The 26891-nt window shown below is 39.7% G+C and overlaps 1 protein-coding gene across 4 annotated transcripts in view; it reads right to left on the reverse strand.

Annotated features, from left to right (window-relative positions):
• Positions 1 to 26891, reverse strand: part of fry.L (FRY microtubule binding protein L homeolog) — a 266400-nt gene that overhangs the window by 185630 nt on the left and 53879 nt on the right. For 3 of the 4 annotated variants that reach the window (XM_018244667.2, XM_018244668.2, XM_018244666.2), the window contains exon 1: positions 17509 to 17863. In XM_018244667.2, the coding sequence (XP_018100156.1) occupies positions 17509 to 17713 (205 nt within the window). In that variant the 5' untranslated portion in view covers positions 17714 to 17863. Of the gene's footprint in view, positions 1 to 17508; positions 17864 to 25883; positions 25967 to 26891 lie in introns of those variants that run through there. The other variant, XM_041580759.1, reaches the window with a different exon arrangement.

Consider the following 26891-nt stretch of genomic DNA (forward strand, 5'->3'; position numbering starts at 1 on the left):
AAGGTGTGGGGGTAACATTAGTTTTTTTTTTTCATATATGCATGCATGTACATAATGATCTTCTGATGTGCATGCATGTGGCCCAACCTGGCCGCTCGAACCATGAGCTCTGTCCTGGGGCGAGTGTCCTAGCTCTGGCGGGGGGCAATTTAGCCTCTGGTTAGGGAAAATCTTTTCATCCAACCGGTGTCCTTTAATGTCAGTGAACAAAATGCAGCAGACCTTTAAGTATTAAGTATCATTAAGTATAAGCTACAAACAACAACAGTAAATACCAGGGTTGTGTCTTTTTCATACCATCATTAACATAATAATCCAGCCCCAGCAATTTAAAGAATAGTTCCATACAGAGATGCTTGTTAAAGTAAAGGTTGGATTTTACTTGAAATTACTTGAGAAGATACAAAAGAGGTGGGGGAAACACCCTAGAGATTTATTGGGATATTATCAATTACATTATTTTATAAAAATGAATAGAGACAGGAAGTGGGATAGAGCCCTCACCCAGTGGGAACAAACAATAGAGGAAGATCAAAAATGTATAATATGATAGTAAGTAGTGAAGGAACTTAACCTTTCTCATGTTGCTATTCCTGGGAGAAGGAACTGGGCAGAAATATACCAGAAATTACATGGAAAAAGATATTTAAACATGGGAATAAGATGACAAAGGCCATGAAAAATAAAAGAAGCAATATACAAAGTGGTGACCAGATGGCATTATAAACCTGTTAAATTGAATAAAATGAAGCCACAGATATCAAACTTGTGCTGGAGATGCAATGAAAAGGAAGGTACACATATTCATATCTGGTTAACCTGCCCAGATCAGGTGTTAGAAAGCATACATAAAATAACATCTATTAAAATCGGGATAGAGGACTATGCGGTAATACTAAATGTGTATTTAGATAATTCTAAATTGTTAGATGATCCTCTTACTTTCCATCTAATTCAAGTTGCTAAATCACTTATACTTAAAAATTGGAAGTCTAGAGAAGCACCCTTATACAATAATTGGATTTGATTGGTTGAGGAGATAAGAGAGTTAGAGGAATTAACTTCTATATATCATAATAATAGCGCTATGTATTGGAAGATATGGTTTCCATGGATTAGATACATAGAATTGTTATGATCGGACAAGGAGTGGGAGGCAATCTTTCGGATTTGGATATGGTACTGTGTATTTACTAACTCTGAAAAATGATGATAAAATTGACTGTATTAACAGATCGTAATATAAGCTTGGCCAAAATATCCTGTGAATATGAAATGTGATATCCTTTCCATTTCCTTTTTTCTTTTTTGTACCCCTTTTTTCATGAGAAAATGATAAAATAAAGAATTATAAAAAAAAAGTAAAGGTTGGATTTTTCTTGTCACTGCTGACATGGGGTTGTTCTCTTTTTTGCTAATTCTCAAAAAGAACTGACAATTTTAAGATTCACATTGTGAAGACTTGACCTTGACAAATAATCCTAAATCTACACTTGTAATACCTCTTTGCAAATGCCAGTTCTCTTTCAAACAGGCCAAATCTGAATTCCATAGGCCAATTAGTGAGAGAGAATTGGCAATTATAACAAAGTGCTCCTTAACCCAGATCTGAACAGCTGAATAGCTGCGCTTCTTAAAGCTTCTTACAGCAACTGACATCGAAGTTGAAAATCCTTCTGCGATATCCCCTACGTTAATAGAATTGTATCTAAAATATGCAAGGCATTCTTTCCAGCTAATTTTTAGAAACGTTTTATCTGCCCAGGCCCCATACTGTAAGTGCTCTGCTTCAATGTGTCTGCCCATATCTGTACAATAACACGGGTATCAGACAAGGTAAGCATAATCACCAACTGTGAATATCTTCCAAGAGCAGTTTCTGGGTTTCATTCTCCGTCCCTGAAAATTTTCAAAACTTTTTTTTTAAAATGTCAAATTTCAAGAAAAAGTTTCAATGATCAAAGAACCAGAAATCTGTTGTTAGTGTCTGCCCGCTATAGGGAATATTACAAGATAAACTCGGTAAGAAAATGCACCATTGAATCATAAAAAATGAGGAAAGAAGAAGATGGGAAATTAAGCATTTAACATTTTTAAAACAGAATATGGGGCAGATTTACATATGGTCGAATATCGAGGGTTAATTAACCCTCAATATTAGACTGCCGAATGTAAATCCTTCGACTTCGAATATCGAAGTCGAAGGATATACCGCAAATAGTTAGATTGAACGAAAAATCGTTCAAACGATTAAATCCTTCAAATCGTTCGATTCGAAGGAATTTAATCCATCGATCGAACAATTTTTCTTCAACCAAAAAATTGCCAGGAAGCCTATGGGGACCTTCCCCATAGGATAACATTGCACCTCAGTAGGTTTTAGGTGGCGAAGTAGGGGGTCGAAGTTTTATTTAAAGAGACAGTCAAATGATCTGATCATTCCAACTGAACCAAATCAGGTAAAGATATGCTCAAGAAGTTTTAGCTAGGTGAGCTTTGCCTACACTGCTTTAGTTGTGTTGTGTGATACAGTCAGACAAATCCTCCCATGTGTGTCCTGTCCTCCATTTATATCGTTTACTCTGACTCCGATATGTTTAAACACCTAACAGCTCTGCGACAATAGGACTACAGCAGGTGGAACTCACATTCTATTTCCTCAACAAAAGGAGGAAAATAACTGGTTGTACTAATGTGTTAGTTGAAAGGTAACCGCACTGAGGTTGGTTACCCACAGAGCATTCACGTGTTTCTTGTAACAACATAAAAGAAAAGCCCCCGGGGTGTCCAGGCCTGGTCATAGGTGCAACACTGGAACTCTATGTGCATGTGTGTGTGTGTATGCTGTTGTGAAAAAGCACTGCACTCCCTACACTCTATTCACAAAGTGCTGCCAAGCGAGAGGGTTACTGAAAAGAAAAAATATGACATCTGTTGCTATTCACTGAATAAAACAACGAAGTGGGACAGTTATGTCCCATGTGGCCCCCCTGCAAGACGCTGACTAACTAAGGAAGTAGTGTTCTGTTCTGTCTAGGGATGCACTGAATCCAGGATTCAGTTCAGAATTCAGCCAGGAATCTACCTTTTTCAGCATGATTCTGCCGAATTCTTTTGCCCGGCCGAACAGAATCCAAATCCTAATTTGCATATGTAAATCAGGGGCGGGGAGGGAAATCACGTGACTTTTTGTCACAAAGCAAGGAAGTAAATAATGTTTTCCCCTTCCCACCCCTAATTTGCATACGCAAATTAGGTTTTGGTTCGGTATTCGGCCGAATCTTTCACATTTTTACCAGTTCCAGCAACATTTGCCGTTTTAGACTTCTAATACCTGGCTGCTGATTCAACGTACAATCAACATCCCTCGGGTTAACAGAATCCAGAAAGTGCCTAGACAGTTAAGGGCATTTACACTCTTGGCCTTTAAAGAGAGCTGCTGAACTGAAGCCTGAAGAGCATAAAACTGCTAGTATGTTACTATAAATAGACATTTTTAAAATCGCTTGAAGTTTCCACTTTTGGGGTTTTGGGACATAGACATTATTGTCTGTGGGAAAGCATTTACTGGAGATTAGTCGCCCGAAGAAGCAAAGATTTTTTGCTAATGATTGATCTCCTGGTGTGCCATTGCCCTAAGGGTAAGGGCCTAACTGGCGATTCGGGAAGAATCTAGTCGTCTGGCGACTAATCGCCTATTCTTTGGGGCGACTAATCTCCCTGAACAGCTTCCCCTTATCTTCCGCTGGCTAGAATGAAAAATCGCTTGCGGCATGGCACACGCGGCGCTTCGTTTTCCGAAGTTGCCACATGTGGAGATAAGGGGAAATTAGTCGCCTTGTGACAAATCGATTCTTTTTCAGGTGACTTATCTCCACAAACTGCCTTCCCGCCGGCTAGAATCTAAATCGCTGGTGGGATGGCACTCGGAGCTCTTCGTTTTCCGAAGTCGCCCGAAGTATTCTCGTGAGGCAACTTCGGAAAACGAAACAATCTGAGTGTCACCTGGCCGGTGATTTAGATTCTAGCTGGCGGGAAGGCAGTTCGGAGAGATTAATCGCCCAAGGAAGAGGCGATTTGTCGTCCACGTGGGTCTCTGCCCTAATAGAATAAAACAGGCTGGGTGAAACTACGGTTTTTTACATAAGCAAATTTGTAAAAATAGGCAATATCTTCTAGGGATGCACCGAATCCTTGGTGAAAGATTCGGCCGAATACCGAACCGAATCCGAATCATGCAAATTGGGGGCAGGAAAGGAAAAAGTGGAAAAAATTCTTCTTTTGTGACGAAAAGTCATGTGATTTCCCTACCCGTCCCTAATTTACATCGGTTCAGTTAGGCCAGGCACAAGGATTCAGATTCAGTGCATCCCTAATATCTTCAGACTTTGATAAATGACAATATATATAATATGGTTAAACAAAAGCAAATTTGGGAAAAAATGTATTCATCAAGAAAGATTCATACTAGTCGTATTGGAAGGAAAATATTATTATAGAGGATTTAAAAATATTCTAGGAGACTCACTTTTTTACAAACCCATAAAAGTCCAGTTGTCACTCACTTTGTCCCTTAAGCAAAAATACTTAAAAGAAAGAATCTCAATTGCATGTTCTTCCTAAGAGCTCATGTCATGGTGTCACTGCTGAATAGTCATTAACGTGCCAGCAGCATATTTTGACATAAACGTTGGTGCCACTACACAATTTATGGTCTGTACTAGACTGGTGCCGTTTCTGTACATTTCAGCTATACATATTTAAAAGTACAACAACAGTCAATTCACCCTCAAAAATGTCAAAAGAAAATTCAGAAATTTTCAGAAGAAACACAAAAGAGATTTAACAAAATAGAAAAATGAAACCACTCAATTGAGACAGTATCTTTGTGACTATGAAGATTTTCATTCATCCAGGTCATGGTATATCTAGTATAGGTCCATCTAAAAACAACTGGACTTGCTGAGTAATCAATGAAGACGTTTCTTGCTGAGTAATCAATGAAAAACTCAGCTGTCTTTCTACACTCAAAAGACAAGGGACACTCTTTTGAAGATAGCAAGGTCCAAATCTTGGATAAAGAAGACCGCTGGTTTGAACGAGGCGTGAAAGAGGCGATTCATGTCAAGGTGGAGAGACCATCTCTGAACAGAGGCGGGGGCCTTCGACACCACCTGTCTGCTACATACAATGCTGTTCTAACATCTGTACCCCGGCGGATTCAGAACACTTCACACATCCATTCATGCAACTCTCACAAGTAACACCTGTATCTAGGAGTTGCATGACACATTGGATAATCCTATCACAGTAAGTACACAGAATCAACACCTCTGTGAATTTCTTCAGATGTCACCTCTTTGAAGAAATTGCCATTGTAAATGGATTAGTGGAAGAGTTTATATGCCGAAAACTTCCCACACCAGTCAGTTGAACTGAAGAAGCTGCTCGGATGAGTAGTGAAACATCTTCATTGATTACTCAACAAGTCCAGTTGTTTTTAGATTGACCTATACTAGATATAGACAGTATCTTTGGATTGGGGTTTGCTAGAATCAACTTGCAGCCATTCACAGAACTGAAATATTATATAAACTGGAATCAGTTAAAGTGAGAATTAACAGTTTAGAAACTGAAACTACCTGTATGTTAGAATCAATTTTTCTAGCACTGAAAAGAGTTTTTGGTAAATCACACTGGTTTGTTTGTTTTAAAATGCAGGTCATCTTTGTTAAAAAATACTTCTCTCTCTCTCTCTCTCTCTCTCTCTCTAATAAAGCATTATAAACCATAAATGTTTTCTTCAATAGCTTTGTATTTTATTTATTTAACCCTTTTTTAAAATGTAAGTTGTTAGAGCTGGGCCAAGTAGTATGGCGAGACTTATTTATCAAGTGTGAGCTTTCTAATGTGTGTTTCTGAATGATGCCCATATACCACCCATAAAGAATACAAGGTAATCAGAATTGAGAAAGGGGTTTTCTAAAAGGCAAAGACCTATAGCTAATGGTACAACCTGAGGGGCTGTGTGTAAATTGCAAAAAAACATGGTGCTTTACTACTGTTTTTGCCCTTTGCATCCTAAGATGCAGGCCTTTGCAATACAGACTGCACCTTTCTCGAAAATTCCGTGTATTCATGAGAGGTGGTTGCACCCTAAAGCTGGCCATAGACGCACATATATTATGGTACAAAAAATATGTTTGTACAATATTCGGTGCGTATATGGCAGGAGATGAGCTGACCGATATCAGCAGATGACTTGGATATCGGTCAGCTCGTCAATTGGGTTGGTTGTAAAATGATCACCTTCAAAGGCACCTGAACATCGGCCATTGTTAGTGCAGAATCGGCAGATAAAGGTACAATTCTATTGTTTCTTTCTGTATATCGGACGATTCAGCTCTACACGCGTGTATTGTAAAGAACGATCTTCCCATGAAAGATCTTTTCCATGTAAGATAGTAATTGTAGCGTGTACGGCCACCTCAATAGCCATGGCTGATGGGAAGATTTGTTGTCTGTGATAAAAATGCACAACTGCGTGTGACAAATCTCCCGAAATGCTTCTCCACCGGCAATAACTGAAACAGCCGCTGGTGAAACCTACACTTTGCAAAGTCACCTGAAGTTTCCTTGTGAGGCAGCTTTGGGCAACTTCAGAAGAACAAAGCGACACGTAGGTTTCACCACCGGTGATTTCAATTACTGCCTGTAATGAAGCATTTTCAGGAGATTTGTCACCTGCAGTCGTGCATTTTTATTGCAGGTGACACATTTTACAGTTGGCCATCGCCCTTAGAGCCTTAAATACATAATTAAATACATGTCATACATGTCATAAAGAAACAAAGTCATTTGAGGAAGACTTTGCTTGGACCTCAGCTGAAATGATATTAGAATAGCTATAGCTGATTTTCCACTGTCACTTTATGTGGGATATGGATGCATTTGAGCAAGCTTTAGGCAAGTTTTTATTGACCTTTATGTTGAGCAATATCAATAGAGTATCCATTTCATTTACCCTTTAGTTGAACCCACACAATGAGCCCTGAACTTAAAACTGGTGGCCTTACATACAAAAACCAACTCATGCCAATGTCAGATATTTTAGATTTAGTTCTCTCAGAGAGAAGTCCCCATCTGTTGACCAACATGCCGTCTATGGCATTATTCCCATGTGATCCTTATCATATAAAAATGAATGGGAAGAGTTAGCAGACATGGGGGCAGATTTACTAAAGAGCGAAGTTTTCGCCAGTGTTGCCGCCTGCAGGGACCACACCAATTCACTAACAGGCACAGGCGTCAATTCGCTAGTGAACGGGACCAATGCTAGCGGTCATTCACACTCTACCGGTGACTTTTTGCTCTGACGAACGGATGTTACTCCGCAAATTCACTAAAATGCGGATTTTACTGAACGTTAGCTCTTTCGACAGAGTTGCCTTTGCCACCTCAGGCCAGGCGAAGTTCTATAAAGCAGCTAGATCTTCCTCAATCTTCTGTCACTTACATTATATCCTGGGTGCTGAAAATGCATCAAAGATCAAAAAATGCTGGCGACTTTTCCTAACTTACTTTCTTGGGTAATCAGTTTTCTCCAGACATTTTATAACATATGGAACATTCATTTTAAAGTGGGCAAATGTGTAGGGCATTATATTAACTCTCTTGTCTTTATTAAGGTTCCTTGGACACGTGTAATAAAAACCGGTAACTTAAGCCATTTGAAGCAACATTTATAATAGAGACGTCCATACAACTTTAAATTTCCCACCCTATGCAAATCGACCTAAGCACAAGATCACTAGCGAAGTTTCGCTAGGCACAAATGAATGCTAGCGCATCTTTGCTAGGAAATGCTCGCACAGTAACGCTAGCGAAAAGTCTCCATCTTTCAATGCCTGGGATGAAACTTTGCATTTTAGTGAATTTTAGTGTATTCTTAGCGTATTTGCGCCCGGCAAAGTGGTGCCCGTTAGTGAATCTGCCCTACGGTGTTTTGGTTCTTCCTGAGAATTAAAATGCCCATGTACCATTAGCTTCAAGTAGAGTGATGATGATGAGGCATGAAGAAGTCCTTGTAGCAGTCAACTTTGTATTGTTTTGCTATACAGGATGGTTTTGAGGAACTCTTTGGTCCATGTGAATCAGTGGAATAACAACACCCCCAGAGACCGTGGGGTCTTCTGTTTCTATAGTTACACCACTGCACTGAATAATATTGACATGCAGAAAAGTAAAAGTACAGTAGATATATAGTCATTAGAATGGCAACAGTAATAGGCAACCATTATACAACCAGTAGGAAACTGTTTATTTTCCATTCAACCTCAAACCTAATGGCTTTTCTCAAGTAAATCATGTGTAATACAAAAGTAAATGTTTTAGTTCCAGTGAAACAAGCAGATGTGGCCCAATGGAGGATATTGTATTTTAATGTGAAGATGTATTTGTTTTGCATTAAGCTACACATAGAGAAGAAAGTCAATATCCCGCAGAGAAAAATGATGTGTTATTTGCTAAAAAAAGTGTTGGTTTCAGTTCCTTATGCCCTCTGGCAAGTCATGTAATGCTGCAGAAGAAGACGTATATTGGAAGATCTTCTAAGCAGGAGGATAAATAGACCAAATTACTATGTGAATTTAGTAGATTAAGTGTTATTAAGAGGCTTTCTTCCATATATTTTCCATGAAATACACAGAGGAGCTACACAGAAAACAAAGCAATCCATACTTATACAACTGGCCGAACAGCCCTAATACTATATAATAGTGCCAATGAACATGGCCGGATTGGTTTGGGCCACCCCTAGACCAGAGACAGTGGCGTAACTATAGAGGAAGCAGACCCCGCAGTCACAGGGCCCAGGGAAAAGAAGGGCTCAGGCTGCGGGGTCTGCTTCCTCTATAGCGAACAAGAAACCCTCCTTCCCCAGCCACTCTCAGAGGGTACAACTACACGAGCGTCTTCAACGCGATTCCGGCGGATCCGACATGGTGCGACAAAATGCAGGCAACAAGTCGGATGCGATGCAGGCAACAAGTCGGATGTGATACAGGCAACAAGTCGGACCCTTGCCGCTGGGCCCCTCTGAAAAATTTTTTGCAGGGGGGCCCGGCGCACTCTAGTTACACCACTTACCAGATGGTCACCCAACAGTTATCTTCTGGGACAATTTGATCACGGTCAGTGACATCAGCATATATATGTCACTATATGGGCACCATAAGACTTTGTCACAGAACGGTAGCATGATTTTAATTACTGAAATAGAGTAAGAAGCCATCAAGGGAACATTAAGCTGAACGGATACCCTGTCACTAGCATAATAATATGATTTGTCATAATACATTAGCAGATGTTTGCAATATAGGAATATCTGTACAATAATTACAAAGGTAACAAAACTACCCGATACAACTGTATTAGGATTGAATGTCTGAATATTTTTTAGATAATCAACCATCAGGAACTCCCTGGGTTGGAATCAGCGACTTGTTATATACTGGCGGCTGGGCCTCCTGCTTGAGCCACAGGAGGCAGTATGACATCAGCCTGACCCTAGAATATTATCTGTGACTCTGCCTCCATGTCAATATTCCCTGATCCATGCCTCCTGTCCAGCTGACAGGAACAGGAGGCTTGAATTAGGAAGAATAGACTATGATCTGATGCTGGATCATAGGCCATTCTGCCTAATTCAAGCCTCCTGTTCCTGTGTTTAAGTTGATCTTGTTCCTGAAACCTTGTTCCTGATCCTGTTGTGGCAACCTTGTTCCTGTCCAGTAAGTCCTGCTCCTGAGATCCTGTTCCTGTCCAGTAAGTACTGCCCACTGATCTGAATTCCGGGTTTGACCTTGGCCTGTTACTTGATTCTGTACGTTTGCTTCCTGCCCTTTACCTTCAGCCTGGTTTCTGGATTAGTGGTGTCTCCTGCATGCCCTTGACTTTTGGTCTGTCTTAAAGACTTTCATTCTTTACTGCCTTGACCCGGAACCTGCCAATAGGACTTTTTTGTTTCTGTCCCCCCCCACATTTTCTTTTTTCTTTAATAAACGTTACAAATGTTAAAGTTTTTTAAATGCTGTGTTACACAGTACATAGGCTCTGTATAAACTAGCATTCATTCCTAACATCAACCCTGGTCATATGAACCAGTTATGACATGTTCTGTTCTAGTTCATGAGGAAAATGGAAGTAAGCTACAGGTATATAACTGTGGGGCTTGCTCAGCTGGAGTAGTGGCTGGGGGCTCAGCTTGAAATTGACTTAAAGGAGAATTCAAACCTAAAAATGAATATGGCTAAAAATGTCATTTTATATACTGAAGTTATAGCACCCGCCAAAAGTTTCAGCTTGTCAATAGCAGCAATGATCAGTAGTGTAACTAGAGGGGGGCGGGCCCTGGTGCGTGACGCGCAGCCGGGCTCCGTACGGCCACATTTTCGGTGGTGCGCGGCCTGCCGGGGGGGGGCCCTGAGGGGGTGCGGCCCGCTCGCACCCCCTGCTCCCCCAGTAGTTCCGCCACTGGCAATGATCCAGGACTTCTACCTTGTCACAGGGGGTCACCATCTTGGAAAGTGTTTGTGACACTCACGTGCTCAGTGGGCTCTGAGCAGCTGTTGAGAAGCTAAACTTAGGGGTTGTAGCAAATTATCAAGCAGAAAATGAGGTTGGTCTGTAATATAAGCTGATGCTACAGGGCTGATTATTAAATTCTGATGCTAATTGCACTGGTTTCTGTGCTGCCATGTAGTAATTATCTGTATTGATTACTAATCAGCCTTATATTGTGACATTTCTATTCTATGTGTACTGTATATTGTGAGTGGGTCCCTAAGCTCAGTAAGTGACATCAGCACAGAGCATGTGCAGTGAATCAGCAGAAAAGAAGATGGGGAGCTACTGGGGTATCTTTGGAGACACAGATCTTCCCTGCTAAAGGGCTTTGGTTTCCTTGGGCTGGTACAGAACATCATTTACAACATTTCCAGCTACTTCTTTAGTTAGACTTTAGTTCTCCTTTAAGCTGACATTTGGTGAGAATGTCTATTTTCTATTTTTTCCTTAGGGTGGGATTTGGGACTGAGCAATTAGTCATTCTTCTATATATTGTTGGACTATGGCAGAATGGCTCATACAGCAATGTTTTCATATTTCAGTAACTTTGTTATGAGCTATGGGGGGGCTTCCCTAAAGGTTCCTCTTTTTGTTCCTTTTCTTCCTGGTGGATCTATAGGATTGTGATTGATAGTTTAGCCACCAAAACACTGTATTAAAGTCTATGGAAGGCATTACAAGTGGGAGATAAAATATGGTAGAGCAGACTTGTATCAGATAAATAAGGATCTCTGTTGCAAATATCCTTTAGGCTTTAGGTTTGGGCTATTTAAAGTCTGTTTGCCTTCTTGTTACGCCCCTGAATAGTCAAATTTTTTCAGGGAATTCAGACAATGTCACGTGGAGAGTTTTATTGTACATCAAGGAAATACGACAAAAAAAAAACCACATTGTTTGCCATTTGCTAGGACGTCTAATGTACCACAGAGCCACAGACAAGTATCATGGGAAATACTGCATCTTACGTAAGGTCATTAAAAGTGACCAACTGCACATTAAGTACTGCACTGCATTTATGGACAGAATATCATTTCCATTGCCTTCTCTCACTCTGTAAATTACATTTGGTGAAAAACAATGCATAAAAAACAAGGGTTTGAGTATCTTGACATGTTAGCCATGTGCACAGTGTTATTTGCAGTCATGAACAATGAAATCCAGTTGAACATTTCACTGCTTCACAAACAAACACTCTCTCCTAACCCCCATGCTCTTCCATGCAGCAAATTAGAAACATGTTTGTAAAGGGTTTTGCTTTGTGTTTAGCAGGGACTGGATTAATGGTGACGGCTTTATATTAGATCTTTGTGTATGCACAGGTGTAATGTTGGATTCTACAACACGTTCTTGATTTATATTGGCCAATACAGCATTATCCAATGAGAAAAGGAACAAACACCAAGGGGGGTTATTTAACAAAGGTCGAAGGTTAGCGGTTTTTTATATACCTCGAATGAACTCACAACTCGAATAGGAAAAAACTAGATTCTGAGAGGACGAGTTGTGAAACCTGAAAACTCGAATTGATCACGTTTTTTAGGTGAAAAAAACTTGAACCACTCGAATCATTCGAGTTTTCTGGCAAAACCCTCCTTAACAAACTGGAACATCATGAAGTAGAGTCCTGTGCGGGTCCATTTTTTGGAACCTGACCCGTACCCGCAACCTGCAATCCACATTCTTACCTGCTTGGACCCTCTACCCGGCCCTCAAGTACCTTATCCGCAATTGGGACCCACAACCCGCTGACCATTGTAAACCGGAAGTGACATCATCCTGACGTAGACGTGATTAGAAAAAAGGAGTAAATATCGCTATTGAGAAGACCTGCGACCCACAGAACCGCCGACCCGCGTCTATACCCGCACCCGGAACTTTTACCCGCAACCCGCAGGGTACCGCAGGTTTTTGCGGGTAACCCGCGGGTACCTGCAGGAGTCTATCATGAAGGCTATTAACATCTTCAAATGGTTCAAGGGACCTCTGCCATTGACTTATACATGACCCCGACAGGTTTTAGACAAAGGTCAATAATGAAAATTGAAAAAAGAAAAAGGACAAAAAAATAATGTAACGTATAGAATGATCTCTTCCCAAGGTAACCCCCAGACCAAGGGTTTGCCAACCATTTTTGCAGTATGTAGAAAATTCAAATGTAGGAAGGAACCATCCACTAGTGAAGCAGTAGCCAAAAGTATTTCGTAAAATTAAAAAGACTCTATTAGGACATATATAAGCCTGGCTTACATATGTCCTGATAAAGACTTTTTAATTTTACAAAATACTTTTGGCTTATATATGTCCTAATAAAGATTTTTTACATTTTACAAAATACTTTTGGCTACTGCTTTACTATTGGATGGTCCCTTCCTAAATTACAGTTTTCTACACCTTGTACTTGACCCCAACTAATATATAATTAATTCTGATTGGAGGCAAAGCACTCCTGTGGGGTTAAATTACATTTTTTTTTAAATTAAATTGTATTTTAGTAGACTTATAGTATGGTGATATAAATTACGGAAAGACCCCTTTTTCGGAAAACCCTAGGTCCCAAGCATTGTGGATATCAGGTCCCATATCTGTACCTCTATTCATAGGTACTCCATCAGACTTCCATCTCTGCTGTATAGTATTTTTGGTATCTTTCACAAACACAACTGTCAGAGTATAAGGCCACACTGAGAACTGGGAGACCAGTAGATTCTAATTGCCAGTGTCAGGCCAGACTAGCTGGGAGCCCTAGGCAACCCAGTCTGCCACAAGGTCCCCCATCCACTCACACACTCCCATACTGACTGTAAGAATCACTAAACAATCAGCACCCAGTGGGGGGGGGACAAGGGCCCAGACTAGGGCAACAGCCTCTTCTGCCAACCCCCAACTTCTGGCCCTGATACTGGCAGTTGATAAAAAATAGATTTTTGTAAAGTAAGAAGCCACTTGTAACTCATGAAACCCATTTTTGCCAAAGTTTACACATCTAATCTTTAAAACCCATGTAATAACTCAGAACGAGAAGACATGGAAGTTACAGATGGAGAGCAAAAGCTGTTCGGTACATGCAGAAAACAAGCTGGATGTACTTTTCAAATTGAGACAAAAACTGACAGTTTTCTTTGCTGTTCTAGAGTTGGCAGTTGTCCCTGCTACAGTTTGAACTGGGGACATTCTAATTATTATCTATACAATGTTGAAGAAAAAAATATACATATATAAAGATCATATAAAATAAAAATCAAGAATTAGTAATGCAAGGTGTTGGGGAGGGGGGCTGCACCGATTGTATTTGTAAATGATATGCAATGAATGAAGCCCTTACAAATTAACTTTTTATAAGCATGCATAGTTAGTTTTTCAAGCAGATTTTCAGAGGTGAACACTAAGGGGGTTATTTACTAAGCTCCGAATACCCAAATTTATTAAACCCCGAGGGCTAAAAAGCCCGAATATAAAAACACGGCATCTCAAACTTGTCGAGGTTGCATAAAAGTCAATGAGAACAGTCCCATTGATTTTTGTTTGTGTCGGGGGTTTCGGGCGATTTCACAATGTTTTCGGAGCTCTCGGGTGAAAACTCAGAAAAATTCAGAGTTTTCGGGGAAAATTCACGAAAAAATCATGAAAATCTGAGCTTTTCCCGCAAAGGTAATTTTCGGGAAAATGTAATAATAAATAAGCATTAAAACCCCCAGCAGCTTAGATCGGATTTTGTAGCAGCCGTTATTGAAATAAATTCGGACCTTGACCTTGATAAATAACCCCCTTAACTGTGCAAAAGTGCAGTTGATAAAATTAACATGTTCTGTTCCCAGGGAGATCCGACGGAGATCCTGTGTACTGATACATTCACACCAACATGTTCTAAGTGACTCCTTCCCTGCCCTGGCTATTCCCTAAGAGCACAAGGGGATTTCGCCTGGAAATGGATAATTAAAGGAGTGGTTCACATTGACGTTAATGTTTAGTTATAGAATGGCCAATTCTAAGCAACTTTTCAATTGGTCTACATTATTTATTTTTTATAGTTTTTGAATTATTTGCTTTCTTCCTCCAACTCTTTCCAGCTTTCAAATGGGGGTCCCTGACCCTATCTAAAAACAAATGCTCTGTAAGGCTACAAATGTGTTGTTATTGCTACTTTTTATTACTCATATTTCTATTCATCTTTCTATTCAGGCCTCTCCTATTCAATAGACTGCTTTTTATTACTCATCTTTCTATTCAGGCCTCTCCTATTCAATAGACTCCTACTTCAACCTTTCCCTGACTCTGCTGGGAAAGGGAATCGCCAACAATTCAGCAATTTTTTTTTGCACCAGATAGAAGTAGATTACACCATTCCAGAATTTGTATAAATATATTTAAACTTCCAAGTAACAGGGGTAACTTAGCAGCCCCCCCCCCCATTTACAAACACACAAAGCATCTCTACCCTCCTTGAGGCACATACACTGGTGTTTCCCTGTTGAGCAATTAAACATTGTAATAACAGGTATGGGACCTGTTTTCCAAAATGCTCGGAACCTGGGGTTTTCCGGATTTCCATAATTTGGATCTCCATAACTTAAGTCTACTAAAAAATGATTTAAACATCAAATAACCCCAATAATGCTTCCAATAAGAATTAATTATATCTTAGTTTGGATCAAGTACAAGCTACTGTTTTATTATTACAGAGAAAAAGAATTTGAATTATTTCATTATAATGGAGTCCATGGGAGACAGCCATCCCGTAATTCGGAGCTTTCTGGATAACGGTTTTCCAGATAAAGGATCCCATACCTGTACTGAGGTTCTAATAAACTAAATCAACTCCTTTAGTGCCAGAGTTGATCATGGCCTTGAACACAGCCATCAATTTTTCCACCAGTCCTCCAAATTACTGCTCTGGATATAAACTACTGTGTTACAGCTTAAAACAGCCCTTTTTGAAATTAGCCCCTGGACTATAATTTAGGCACAATATAGAATAAAATATAGCCAAGATATCTACAACTCCAACACGTTCAGCTCACATTACTCCCTGCTGAAGCACCTTCGACTAAATTGGCATCATGATATCCCATGTAAAACTGATAAGCAACGGCCAGATATCCTGGAATCAGTTTTTGAGACAGGGATAAATTCCTTCAATTGTCTATCCTATTTCATATTATAATGCCTGTACTGCATCTCACTAAATCCTCCAAACATATGCCCGACATGTGTCCTGGCACCAGCAAACTATTTACCTGCACAAATATATATTAGTTCTGGTCATACATGTCTGAAAACATTTCAATTCACCCAGATACCCTGGTAATATTTCTCCATCAGGCCATAAACTTGAACCCCACAAAGGCAAACTGATGCCGTCCCACGTTGCACCTGAGCAAAGGGGGGCCACATCACTAGCAATTGCGCTCTCTGTACTAGCAGAGGCAAAATGTGATTAAAAAATTAGAATTTTGACTCTTAAAGTTACCAGGAGCCTGTTTTTTTCCATCCCTGGTAACTTGCAGGCGGAGGTGAGTTTCACTCTATTTTCTGTGAAAAACAATTTAAAGGGGTTGTTCACCTTATGATGAAGAGAGTGATTCTGAGACAATTTGCAATTGGTTTTCATTTTTTATTATTTGTGGTTTTTGAGTTATTTAGCTTTTTATTCAGCAGCTCTCCAGTTTTCAAGTTCAGCAATTCGGTTGCTAGGGTCCAAATTACCCTAGCAACCATGCATTGACACTGGACTATGAATAGGAGAGGCCCTAAATAGAAAGATGAGGAATAAAAAGTAGCAATAACAAAAAAAAGTGAGGCTTTTCTGAGCATTTGTTTTTAGAAGTGGCCATGTGGAAGCTGGAAAGAGTCAGAGGAAAAAGGTAAATAATTCAAAAGCTATATAAAATAAATAAAGAAAGACAATTGAAAAATTGCTTAGAATTGGCCATTCTATAATATACTAAAAATAAACTTAAAGGCGAACCTCTCCTCTCCTTTAAAAAAATACAAAAAATACCCTACTGACATGGGCTTAACTGAAATCTCTGCCGTATGGCTATACATAGAGTAGTGGGTGTCTCCTGAGATATTTGACAGGGATACAGATGGGGTTTTCCCTAATGCTTAATGTTGGACATGGAGTACAGCACCCTGAGCTTATATGACATCATCACTGATGTCACACTGGCTCACGTCCCGTCAGTCTTAGTTGCCTCTGTGTGGCCTAATTACAGTAACTATAATTAAAGTGGTTGTGGACCTTTGAGTTAACCTTTAGTACGAGGTAGAGACAATTTGCAATTGCTTTTCATCTTTTGCTTTTTAATATTTGTAATGATCGTTTATCTTTTAGTTCAGCAGTTTGCAGTTTCAGTAATCTGGTTGCTAGCAACTCTGCTTTGACTGAAAAACAGAAGACTGGCACATCAATAGGAGAGGCCTAAATAGAACGACAAGTAATAAAAAGTAGCAACAATAGCAACAATAACAACTGTACAGCCTTACAAAGCATGTGCATCTTAGATGGGGGGTCAGTGACCTCTATTTTGAAAGCTGGAAAGAGTCAGAAGGCAAAAAATTTAAAAAAACTATAAAAAATAAATAAATAATGAAGACCAGTTGCTTAGAATTGGCAATTCTATAACATATTAAAAGTTAACTTACCCCTTTAAAGACCCATGTTTTCTTTTTACATGTGAACCCCAACAAAAACCCATTTTGAAAACTCTAAATTGAATGTACTCCCTTATCGCTCTTGAGGGTTAAACCTGGAGACCATGTACCTTCCTTTAAATCAGCGTTTGTGCCTTGCCGCATGGAAAAGGACAACACAAAAGCAAGAAGATGTGACAACAATCTGTCAAATGAAAAGGCTCCCAGGCAGAACCCGTAGCACAATACCTGGAATAATTGAAGGTCTCTTTCGGGGTCGCCTCATATACTGCGATTCCAAGTGTGTGACATTTCCCCTAATCTGGCCATAAATAGCAGTTGCCGAGAGTAATTCCGGTGGCAGGCTAGAGCGTCTGATGGCTTTGAAGTCATTGTGATTGGAGCAGATTTTATTCCTGGACTTGGTACACAAACTGCTGTCATCCAGGGCCATGGCTCAAGCTGCCTTTGTGAAGGGGCAAATTCAGGATCGGAGGCAAACATTAAGAGAAGTGATTTCCTCCAGCGCGTTCCTTAGGCTTTGTTTTCATGCTGATCTGTGCACTTGTTTGGGAAGTTTAGCAAGAAAATAGGCGTGGGCTCTGACAGGTGTAGGGTTACTGATCAGCTCCTCCTTGGAGCAGGTAATGGGAGGCAGACAAAAACCATTAGGTGAAGTCACCCAGTCTGGCAGATGTACTCGCTTCTATGTGTCAACATGAATTTAGGGTTTTTGTTTTTTCAATTGTTTTCGTAAATGACAATGAAATCAACAGCTCTATTACACTGTTTATTTTAAGGTCAGGTAAATAAAAGAAATACAGGTATGATTGTTCCTATGATATGGATAGCAGCTAGGGATGCACCAAATCCATTATTTTGGATTTGGGCGAACCCCCCAATCCTTACCAAATCCTAATTTGCATATGGGAAGGGGAAAACATTTTTTACTTCCTTGTTCTGTGACAAAAAGTCACGCCATTTCCCTCCCCCGCCCCTAATTTGCATATGGAAATTAGGATTCGGTTTCGGTTCGGCCTGGCAGAAGGATTCAGCCGAATCCGAAACCTGTGGGAAAAGGCTGAATCCCGAAACTGAATCCTGGATTTGGTGTATCCCTAATAGCAGCTGCCTGTAGCATCCCACAATCTCTCTTCTCATGAAGGATGCTGAAGGTTGGATAGTCCTGATTTAGGACTGAAGCATACTGGAAGCTTGAAGCAGATATTAGTTCTAATCTAGACTAAAATGTAGTGGTACGTGTGGTTTACTTAAATGGGTGGTTAACTTTTAAGTTAACTTTAAATATGTTATAAATGGTCAATTCTATGCAACTTTTTAATTGGTCTTCATTATTTGCTTTTTTCGTCTGACTCTTTTCTGACCCCATTGAAAAAACAAATGCACTTTAAGGCTACAAATATATTGTTAGTGCTACTTTTTATTACTCATCTTTCTAGTCAAGCCTCTCCTATTCATATTCCAATCTCGTATTCAAATTAAGGCATGGTTGCTAGGGTAATTTGGACCCTAGCAACCAGACAGCTGAAACTAAAAACTGGAGAGCTGCTGAAAAAATAACTTAAAAACCACAAATAATAAAACATGAAAACCAATTGCAAATTGTCGCAGAATATCACTCTCTACATCATACTAAAAGTTAATTTGAAAGTGAACAACCCCTTTAATAGGAAATAAATAAACTGGAGCCATGCTCAAAAAGCATATGGAAGGCAGTGTAGCTTATTCATTTCAGGGGGTCATACTTTATCAGTGTAACCTTCACCCCTACCCAATTTGAAAGTGAGGAAACAGTCTACAAAGACAGATCAATGTGTTCTAAACTATCCCAGTAAATCACTAAATAAAGGGAAAAATATAAGCCAGCATAAGCAATAATGTAGTCCATTAAGAATAAAGTCCATAAGGATGAACATTTTCCAAAGCACACAGCAGTTCTTTCAAATTAATTTGAAACATTTACAAGGACTACATTTCTCATAATCCCCATTCAGACAAAACATAGTGAACAATTTTAAGGCCTTTTTGCATGTTTTTCTAAATGGACATAAATAGGAATAATATGTCACTTTTTTTGTGGGAGCAGCTCCTATTTCTTTATTTTCATTGCTTTAATTCTTATAACCTATCAGGTATCTAGGAAGGTCCAACGCCACAGCAAGACTGATAGATGGTTCACTTCTGTTCCACAAAACCTATAGAGCCTATAGAGCATGTAAAGTTGAAGCAAAAGTCTGTTTCAGCGATTCCCAAACTGGAGGGCTTGGAGCATTTGTGTGTGTGCAGGACCTCTGGGGCAAATTTACTAAAGGGCGAAGTGGCTAACGCTGGCGAAAATTCGGCGTAATTGTAGCGGAGATAGACTCTGGCACAACTTCGCACTGTAACGCCAGGCGAATTTTTGCTCTGGCGAAAGAGCGTTACTACGCAAATTCACTAAGTTTTTAAATTTTACTGAACGTTACTGCTATCGCCAGACTTGCTTTCACCACCTCAGACCAGGCAAAGTGCAATAGAGTTGATAGCAGTTTGTCAAAAAAAAGTTGGATAAAAAAACGCTGGCGTCTTTTCCTTTTTACAGGGTGATAGGCTGAAAAAGATCAAAATTTGTTTTGGGGTACCCTATTTTCCCCCTACATTTCCTTACATATGACACCTAAACTATACTATGGGCACATGTGTAGGGCAATATATAATTTTATTAAGGTTCCATGGCCTTGTGTAGTGCAATGTATTTGCTGCGGCATATACGGCCATTGTACTTTAACTGCACGCTGTATGCAAATTACTGAACGCTAGCGTAACTTCGAACTGCTGATTGTATTTTTGCTAGCGCAACTTCACAAACGTTCGGTAAACTGTGCGCAACTTCGCATCTTCGTAAGTTAGTGTTGTCCAGGCGAATTTACGCCTGACGGAGTGTTGCGATGTGCGCAAATCCAACACTTGGGGATTTTTGGAGGTAACTAAATTTGCCCCATTTCTGAAAGTCATTTATGTCAGATTTGGAGAGAATGCCCATTTGCTCTCTTAAATACACCTGAATGCCCAGCCAGAAGGCCAGTTTGGGTGAGATTTGGGGAGAGAGGCTGCCCTAGATATTGTCAGAACTATGGCTGAATGACTGATATGTTCCTATATCAGATATCCTATATCTATCCTATGACAGAGATGTACACATATCTGTAACCTTGTTATTAGCTAAAAGGGAGCTTTGTGGGACATCAACTGAAAAAGTCTGACAGCTACTGGTCTATTCTGATAATACTCAGAGTGAAAGGACGTATTCCAAACATTGCTAATGAACAAAAAATACAGCAGTGTGTTTTAAAATGTTTTTAGCCGCATTTCCCCACTTCTGAGGTCTAAAGTTTTGTCTAGTCCTCCTTTATCTCCCAACAAGGTTACAGATGTATAAAAGCACTGCTGTATGAGTCAATCAGTCACAGCTGAAAGACTATCTAGACCAGTAGTCACCCTAAAGTTGGGCTTCAGGGAATATCTATCGAGAGCAAATAGGAATTATCCCCAAATGTCACTATAAATGGCTTTTAGGAAAGGCCCCACAGAGGGCTAATCCCACACTTTGAGAGGAGTGTCAGCTGGAGACAATGGAAAAGGCATTTGCTTTGGGCATTTAGTCATTCTTTCTGGTAGTGAAGCTGTTAATAAGGAAACAGAGTTTACTGACAGTGAATGATAGAGATAACCCACACTTCAGTGTCAAGGATATAGCAGATAACCTCTGAGCATCAGCTTCCCCAACACTTTACTATGCCTTCCAGGAATAAACGCTATTATCATTTACAGTTTATAGCAGCAACTATAGAAGGGGGCCAACAGGGGGAAAAGAGGGCTGCAGGTGATCCATGGCACACACAAAATTGGGGGAGACTAATACCAAACCTCTAGTCACAAGGGAGGGCCAGAAGAAAACAAAATTCTGCAGAGAGCCCTTGGCCCCCCAAACTTACTGCCCTAGTTAAGTGGATGAACTGGATTGGGACGCAGGTTGGGACACATGTTGCATTTTACCTGCGTTTGGCGCATACATGCGTCTGTTTGAGTGCAGCCCCATTGACAATAATTCAGTGCATCTACTCCTGCGCTCCCCTGCGGCTGAACGGAATAAAGCGCAACGCAGGGGAGCGCAGGTAAAACCGCCCCGTCTGTAAGAGCCCTTACAAGTTTGCAACATTTAGTTGATACATTTCTCAGCAGCATCTCTGGAGTATTAGCAACTATTGTATCAATTCTAACAGCTGCCTGTAATGAAACCCAGAGATTCAGCTCAGCAGGGACAAAGATAAGCAATGTATCAATTTAGGAGCAGATTTATTAAAGGTCGAGGTGAAGTCTCGAAGTGAAAAACTTCGAATTTCCAGCTATTTTTTATTTACTTCGACTAGGGAATAGTCATACTTCGATTCGAATTTAAAAAAAAAATCGAAATTCGTAGTTCGAATTTTTTTTACTGTCACTTTAAAACTTTGACCATTCACCACCTAAAAGCTGCCTAAGTGCTGTTTTAACCTATGGAGGACCTCCTACAACCTGTATGGAGGCAATTGGGGGAGTTTGGGAGATCGAAGGTCGAAGTTAAAAAAAACTTCAAATCGAAGTACGATCGTACGATTCAAAGAAGGCTGAATTCAGCCCACTTCGACACCAAAAAACTTTGACCACCATTCGAATGGTCTTTTTGAATTCGGAGTTCAAAGTTTTTTTAACTTTGACCTTTGATAAATATGCCCCTTAATGTATTCATTTAAAGAGCTGCTTTAGAAGGTGAAAAATTCCACTTTACACTTGAATATTAGAAAAATGAACAACCAAATGAACTGAAAAAAGTATTGAAAGGTGAACAACCCCTTTAAAAGGCCAATTGATCCAATGTGCAAGGGAAGACTGTTAATCTCTACTATCATGTTAGTTCCATGGAATATTAATAGCACAACAACAGGAGAACTTCTCATTCACTTCTTATATCCTTGTATTTTACACGAGGAGTAGAACTACACCGTGAGATACAGAACTAGTTCACAGGGCAACAACTGCAGCCTTGGACAAACCTGTTGGGGGGCCCCAGTGACTGATAAGCAGTTTCAATATATGTTGATGTAAAAAGTCTTATTCCCAAAGTTTAGGAGGGCCTACTAAAAAGATTTTGCTGTGGGGCCCAGTAACTTCTACTTACATCACAGACTGCATCTCTTCAGCTCTTTGTTACAGCTGAATTTACAAACACAGTACAGTGACAGTCTACCAATTTGGAGGCACATTACTATATTTTTATACCCACAGTTTCAGAGTAACTACAGGTGTGCAAGAAGTTTCGACTTGATCGGGCAAAATGAACACAATTCCGTATGTTCAAAATCAGGCGAACACTTTCTGAGTAGGGGTTGAGTAACCTCTGCCATTCGGTGTTAAAGGAACAGTTCAGTGTAAAAATAAAAACTGGTTAAATAGACAATCTGTGCAAAATAAAAAAAATGCTTCTAATATAGTTAGTTACCAAAAATGTAATCTATAGAGGATGGAGTGGCCGGATGCCTTATAGAACAGAACAGAACACTACTTCCTGCTTTTCAGCTCTCTAACTCTGAGTTAGTCAGCGACTTGAAGGGGGGCCACAAGGGACATAAATGTTTGCAATTGATCCTTAGCATTCAGCTCAGATTCAAAGGCAACAGTTATGACCCATGTGCCCCCCCTCAAGTCACTTATTGGTTACTGCCTGGTAACCAATCAGTGGAAACCAAGAGAGCTGCAAAGCAGGAAGTAGTGTTCTGGCTATTATGTTAGACATCCAGTCACTCCAGCCTTTATACATTACATTTTTGGCTAACTTACTATATTAGAAACATTTTTTATTTTGCACAGCCTATCTATTTACACATTTTTTATTTTTACACTGAACAATTCCTTTAAAGGGTTTGTTCACCTTCAAGTATGATATAGAGATGGATATTCTGAGATAATTTGGTTTTCATTTTTTTTTATTTGTGGCTTTTGAGTTAGTGTATTAAGCTTTTTATTCAGCAGCTTTCCGGTTTGCAATTTCAGCTATCTGGTTGCTAAGATTCAAATTACCCTAGCAACCAGGCACTGATTTGAATAAGAGACTGGAATATGGATAGGAAAGGCCTGAACAGAAAGATTAGTAATAAAAAAAAGCAACAAAAAAAAAGTAACAATACATTTGTAGCCTTATGGAGCACTTGTTTTTTAGATGGGGTCAGTGACCCCCACTTGAAAGCTGGAAAGAGTCAGAAGAAGGCGGCAAATAATTCAAAAACCATAAAAAATAAATAATGAGGACCACATGAAAAGTTGTTTAGAATTGGCCATTGTATAACATACTAAATGTTAACTTAAAGCTGTGCATATTGATGTAACCCGCTGCGGGAACCCAGGAATCACCACCACAATGGGGATAATTCCGCAGGACAGACGCAATGGTGCTTAGCACAAATTAAACAGGAGTGCAAGGAGTTCAGCTGCCACCTAGAAAGAACGGTGTGCTTTTTGTCATCCTTCCTTTACATGTCAAGTGTTACCTTTCCACGGTACTTGAATCAGCAATCCCTGCCAGCAGCCAAGCAGTAAACTGTGCAGGAAGATTAGCATATCTGGGGTTAGATCACCAAACGAAGAAAGTGCTTAGCAGACCAGTCCGTGCTGGAGAACTTGTTTTAATGATAGGTTTGGGTGCGCCGACCAAGCACTGCAAGTTATCATTACCTATTGTCATGCCACATACTACCTGCACAACAATGTGGCATGAGTACATGCAGTTGCTCGGTATTTCATTTTAATTTCTCTAGTGATGACTCTCAGCTCAGTACACAGATGCATCAGACATTAAAGGGGGGGGGGGTTCACCTTTAAGGTAACTTTTAGAATGTTATAGAACTTTTCATTATTTATTTTTTATAGTTTTAGAATTATTGGTCTTTTTCTTTTTTCAGCTTTCAAATGGGCGTTGCTGACCCCTTCTATAAAGCAAATGATCTGTAAGGCTACAAATGTATTGTTATTGCTACTTTTTATTACTCATCTTTCTATTCAGGTCTCTCCTATTCATGTTCCAGTCTCTTATTCAAATCAATGTATGTTTGCTAGGGTGATTTGAACCCTAGCTACCAGATTGCCTAAAATGTAAATTGAAGAGCTGCTGAATAAAAATCTATATATCTTTAAAACCTTAAATAATAAAAAATAAAACCAATTCTGGCCAAATATTACTCCCTACATAATACTAAAATGTATCTCAAAGGTGAACCACACCTTTAATGGGACATCTATGTTGTAACATTACAGTGCTCATGGTACACCACTTATTTCAATGGAAAAACAGGTGTGGCTTTGTTCGCTAAGTAAAGTATATCTATTAAAGGAGAACTAAACTCTAAAAATTAATATGGCTAAAAATGCCATATTTTATATAATGACCTTATTGCACAAGCCTAAAGTTTCAGCTTGTCAATAGCAGCAATGATCCAGGACTTCAAACTTGTCACAGGGGGTCACCATCTTGGAAAGTGTCTGTGACACTCACATGCTCAGTGGGCTCTGAGCAGCTGTTGAGAAGCTAAGCTTAGGGGTCATCACTAATTATCAAGCAGAAAATGAGGTTTGTCTGTAATATAAGATGATGCTACAGGGCAGATTATTAAATTCTGATGCTAATTGCACTGGCTTCTGTGCTGCCATGTAGTAATTATATGTATATATTACTAATAAGCCTTATATTGTGACATTTCTATTCTATGTGTACTGTATATTGTGAATGGGTCCCTAAGCTCAGTAAGTGACAGCAACACAGAGCATGTGCAGTGAATCAGCAGAAAAAAAAGTGGGGAGCTACTGGGGCATCTTTGGAGGCACAGATCTTCCTTGCTAATTTTTTTCCTGTATGTCTATGCAAACCCCTGGCAAGGGTTTCCTGACTGCTTTGCACCCAACCTATAAGGTGGTTGAAGCAAACACAATATTGTCTATTTCTTCCCTGCTAATTGGCTGTGGTTGCCTTGGGCTGGTGCAAAACCAAAAGTATAAATAAATGTACAGCATTTTTAGCCTACTGCTTTAGTTCTCAAAGTATCAAATGATAGTAAACATGCCTTTAAAGAGAGAGTATATATACAGTATTATACATAGACTTTATACACTACTTTGAACATTTTCTAGGGGCAGGTACAGAGTGTTATTTTTTTTTATAGCTGGCACTGTGATTCACGTGTATGTCTTTCAGAAAGAAACCAGGTGGCAGGCTGTTACAGTCATCATGGAAGTAGTATCGATATCCAACATGGAATCCAACATAAAACCCCTAATTCTGTCTGGGGGTGCTGGTTTTAGGAGGCTTGACAAAGGGTTGTGTAGTGGCCTGAAAAGTTGCCATTTATGAGCTGAATTAATAAACCAACAACTGGTTTCACAAGCATCGGATGTGCCATTGGTGTTTTATTTGTGGCTGCTGGTTTTAGTTCAGAGGTGCTGCCGGTTGCCCATTCCTGATGATAACTGTTGACTGAGAAGCCTAACATTTTCATGAAGAGAACCGGGGACCTACAACATCCCGTTAATTTACTAACCTTTTATACAGATGTCCTTAAATCAGCATCTCGGATTGGATATTCAGCCTTTATTGTCTTGTACAAAGTCTTCAGTCTTCTCTCTAAAAACATAAAAGAAATACAAAACCTGATTCAGACAGAAGATCTTTTACCTGATTCATCAATATGTTTCTCCTATCAACACTGACAGTGGGGGGTGGGTCAAAGGTAAAAGGTAAGGGTCCCAGTGGGGTTCAGACTCATGTGAAATAGCACATAATATATAGATCTAAGGATCTAGGGGTCTTTGTAGATAACAAGTTGTCTAATTCTGGGCAGTGACATTCTGTGGCTACTAAAGCAAAAAGTTCTGTCTTCCATAAAAAAGGGCATTAACTCAAGGGATGAAAACATAATTCTGCCTCTTTATAGGTCCCTGGTGAGGCCTCATCTGGAGTATGCAGTTCAGTTTTGGACTCCAGTCCTTAAGAGGGATATAAATGAGCTGGAGAGAGTGCAGAGACTAAGTGCAACTAAACTGGTTAGAGGGACGGAAGACTTCAATCATGAGGGTAGACTGTCAAGGTTGGGGTTGTTTTCTCTGAAAAAAGGCACTTGCGAGGGGTTGCTGGGTTTTCATTTGGAGGGGTTGAACTTGATGGACTTTGTCTTTTTTCAACCCAATTTAACTATGTAACTAACTATGTAACTATGTAGAGACCTTGGAACTGTCTTTAGAAGTAATGGAATCCAGACTGAAGAAACAAAAAATACAAATAATTTAACTGACAAATGATTCATTATTAGCATACAGCCCAAGCCTTCTTGAAAAGAGAATGTATGAGATCTCACCTGTTGAAAAAAAGGGATTATGTACTTGGAGTGGAAAGTTATCATAATGAACAAGATCCACTTCACCGACAACCACATTTAATTTGGCAAGTTTGCGTGTCTCAGAACAAGTCCCATAAATGTGTCATGAAGAAATGCAGGCTCTGGTGCACTACAGACATGTCATAATGGCACCGGGACTTTAAGGACATCATA

Source organism: Xenopus laevis, chromosome 2L, assembly GCF_017654675.1.
Source record: "Xenopus laevis strain J_2021 chromosome 2L, Xenopus_laevis_v10.1, whole genome shotgun sequence".
NCBI lineage: Eukaryota > Metazoa > Chordata > Amphibia > Anura > Pipidae > Xenopus > Xenopus laevis.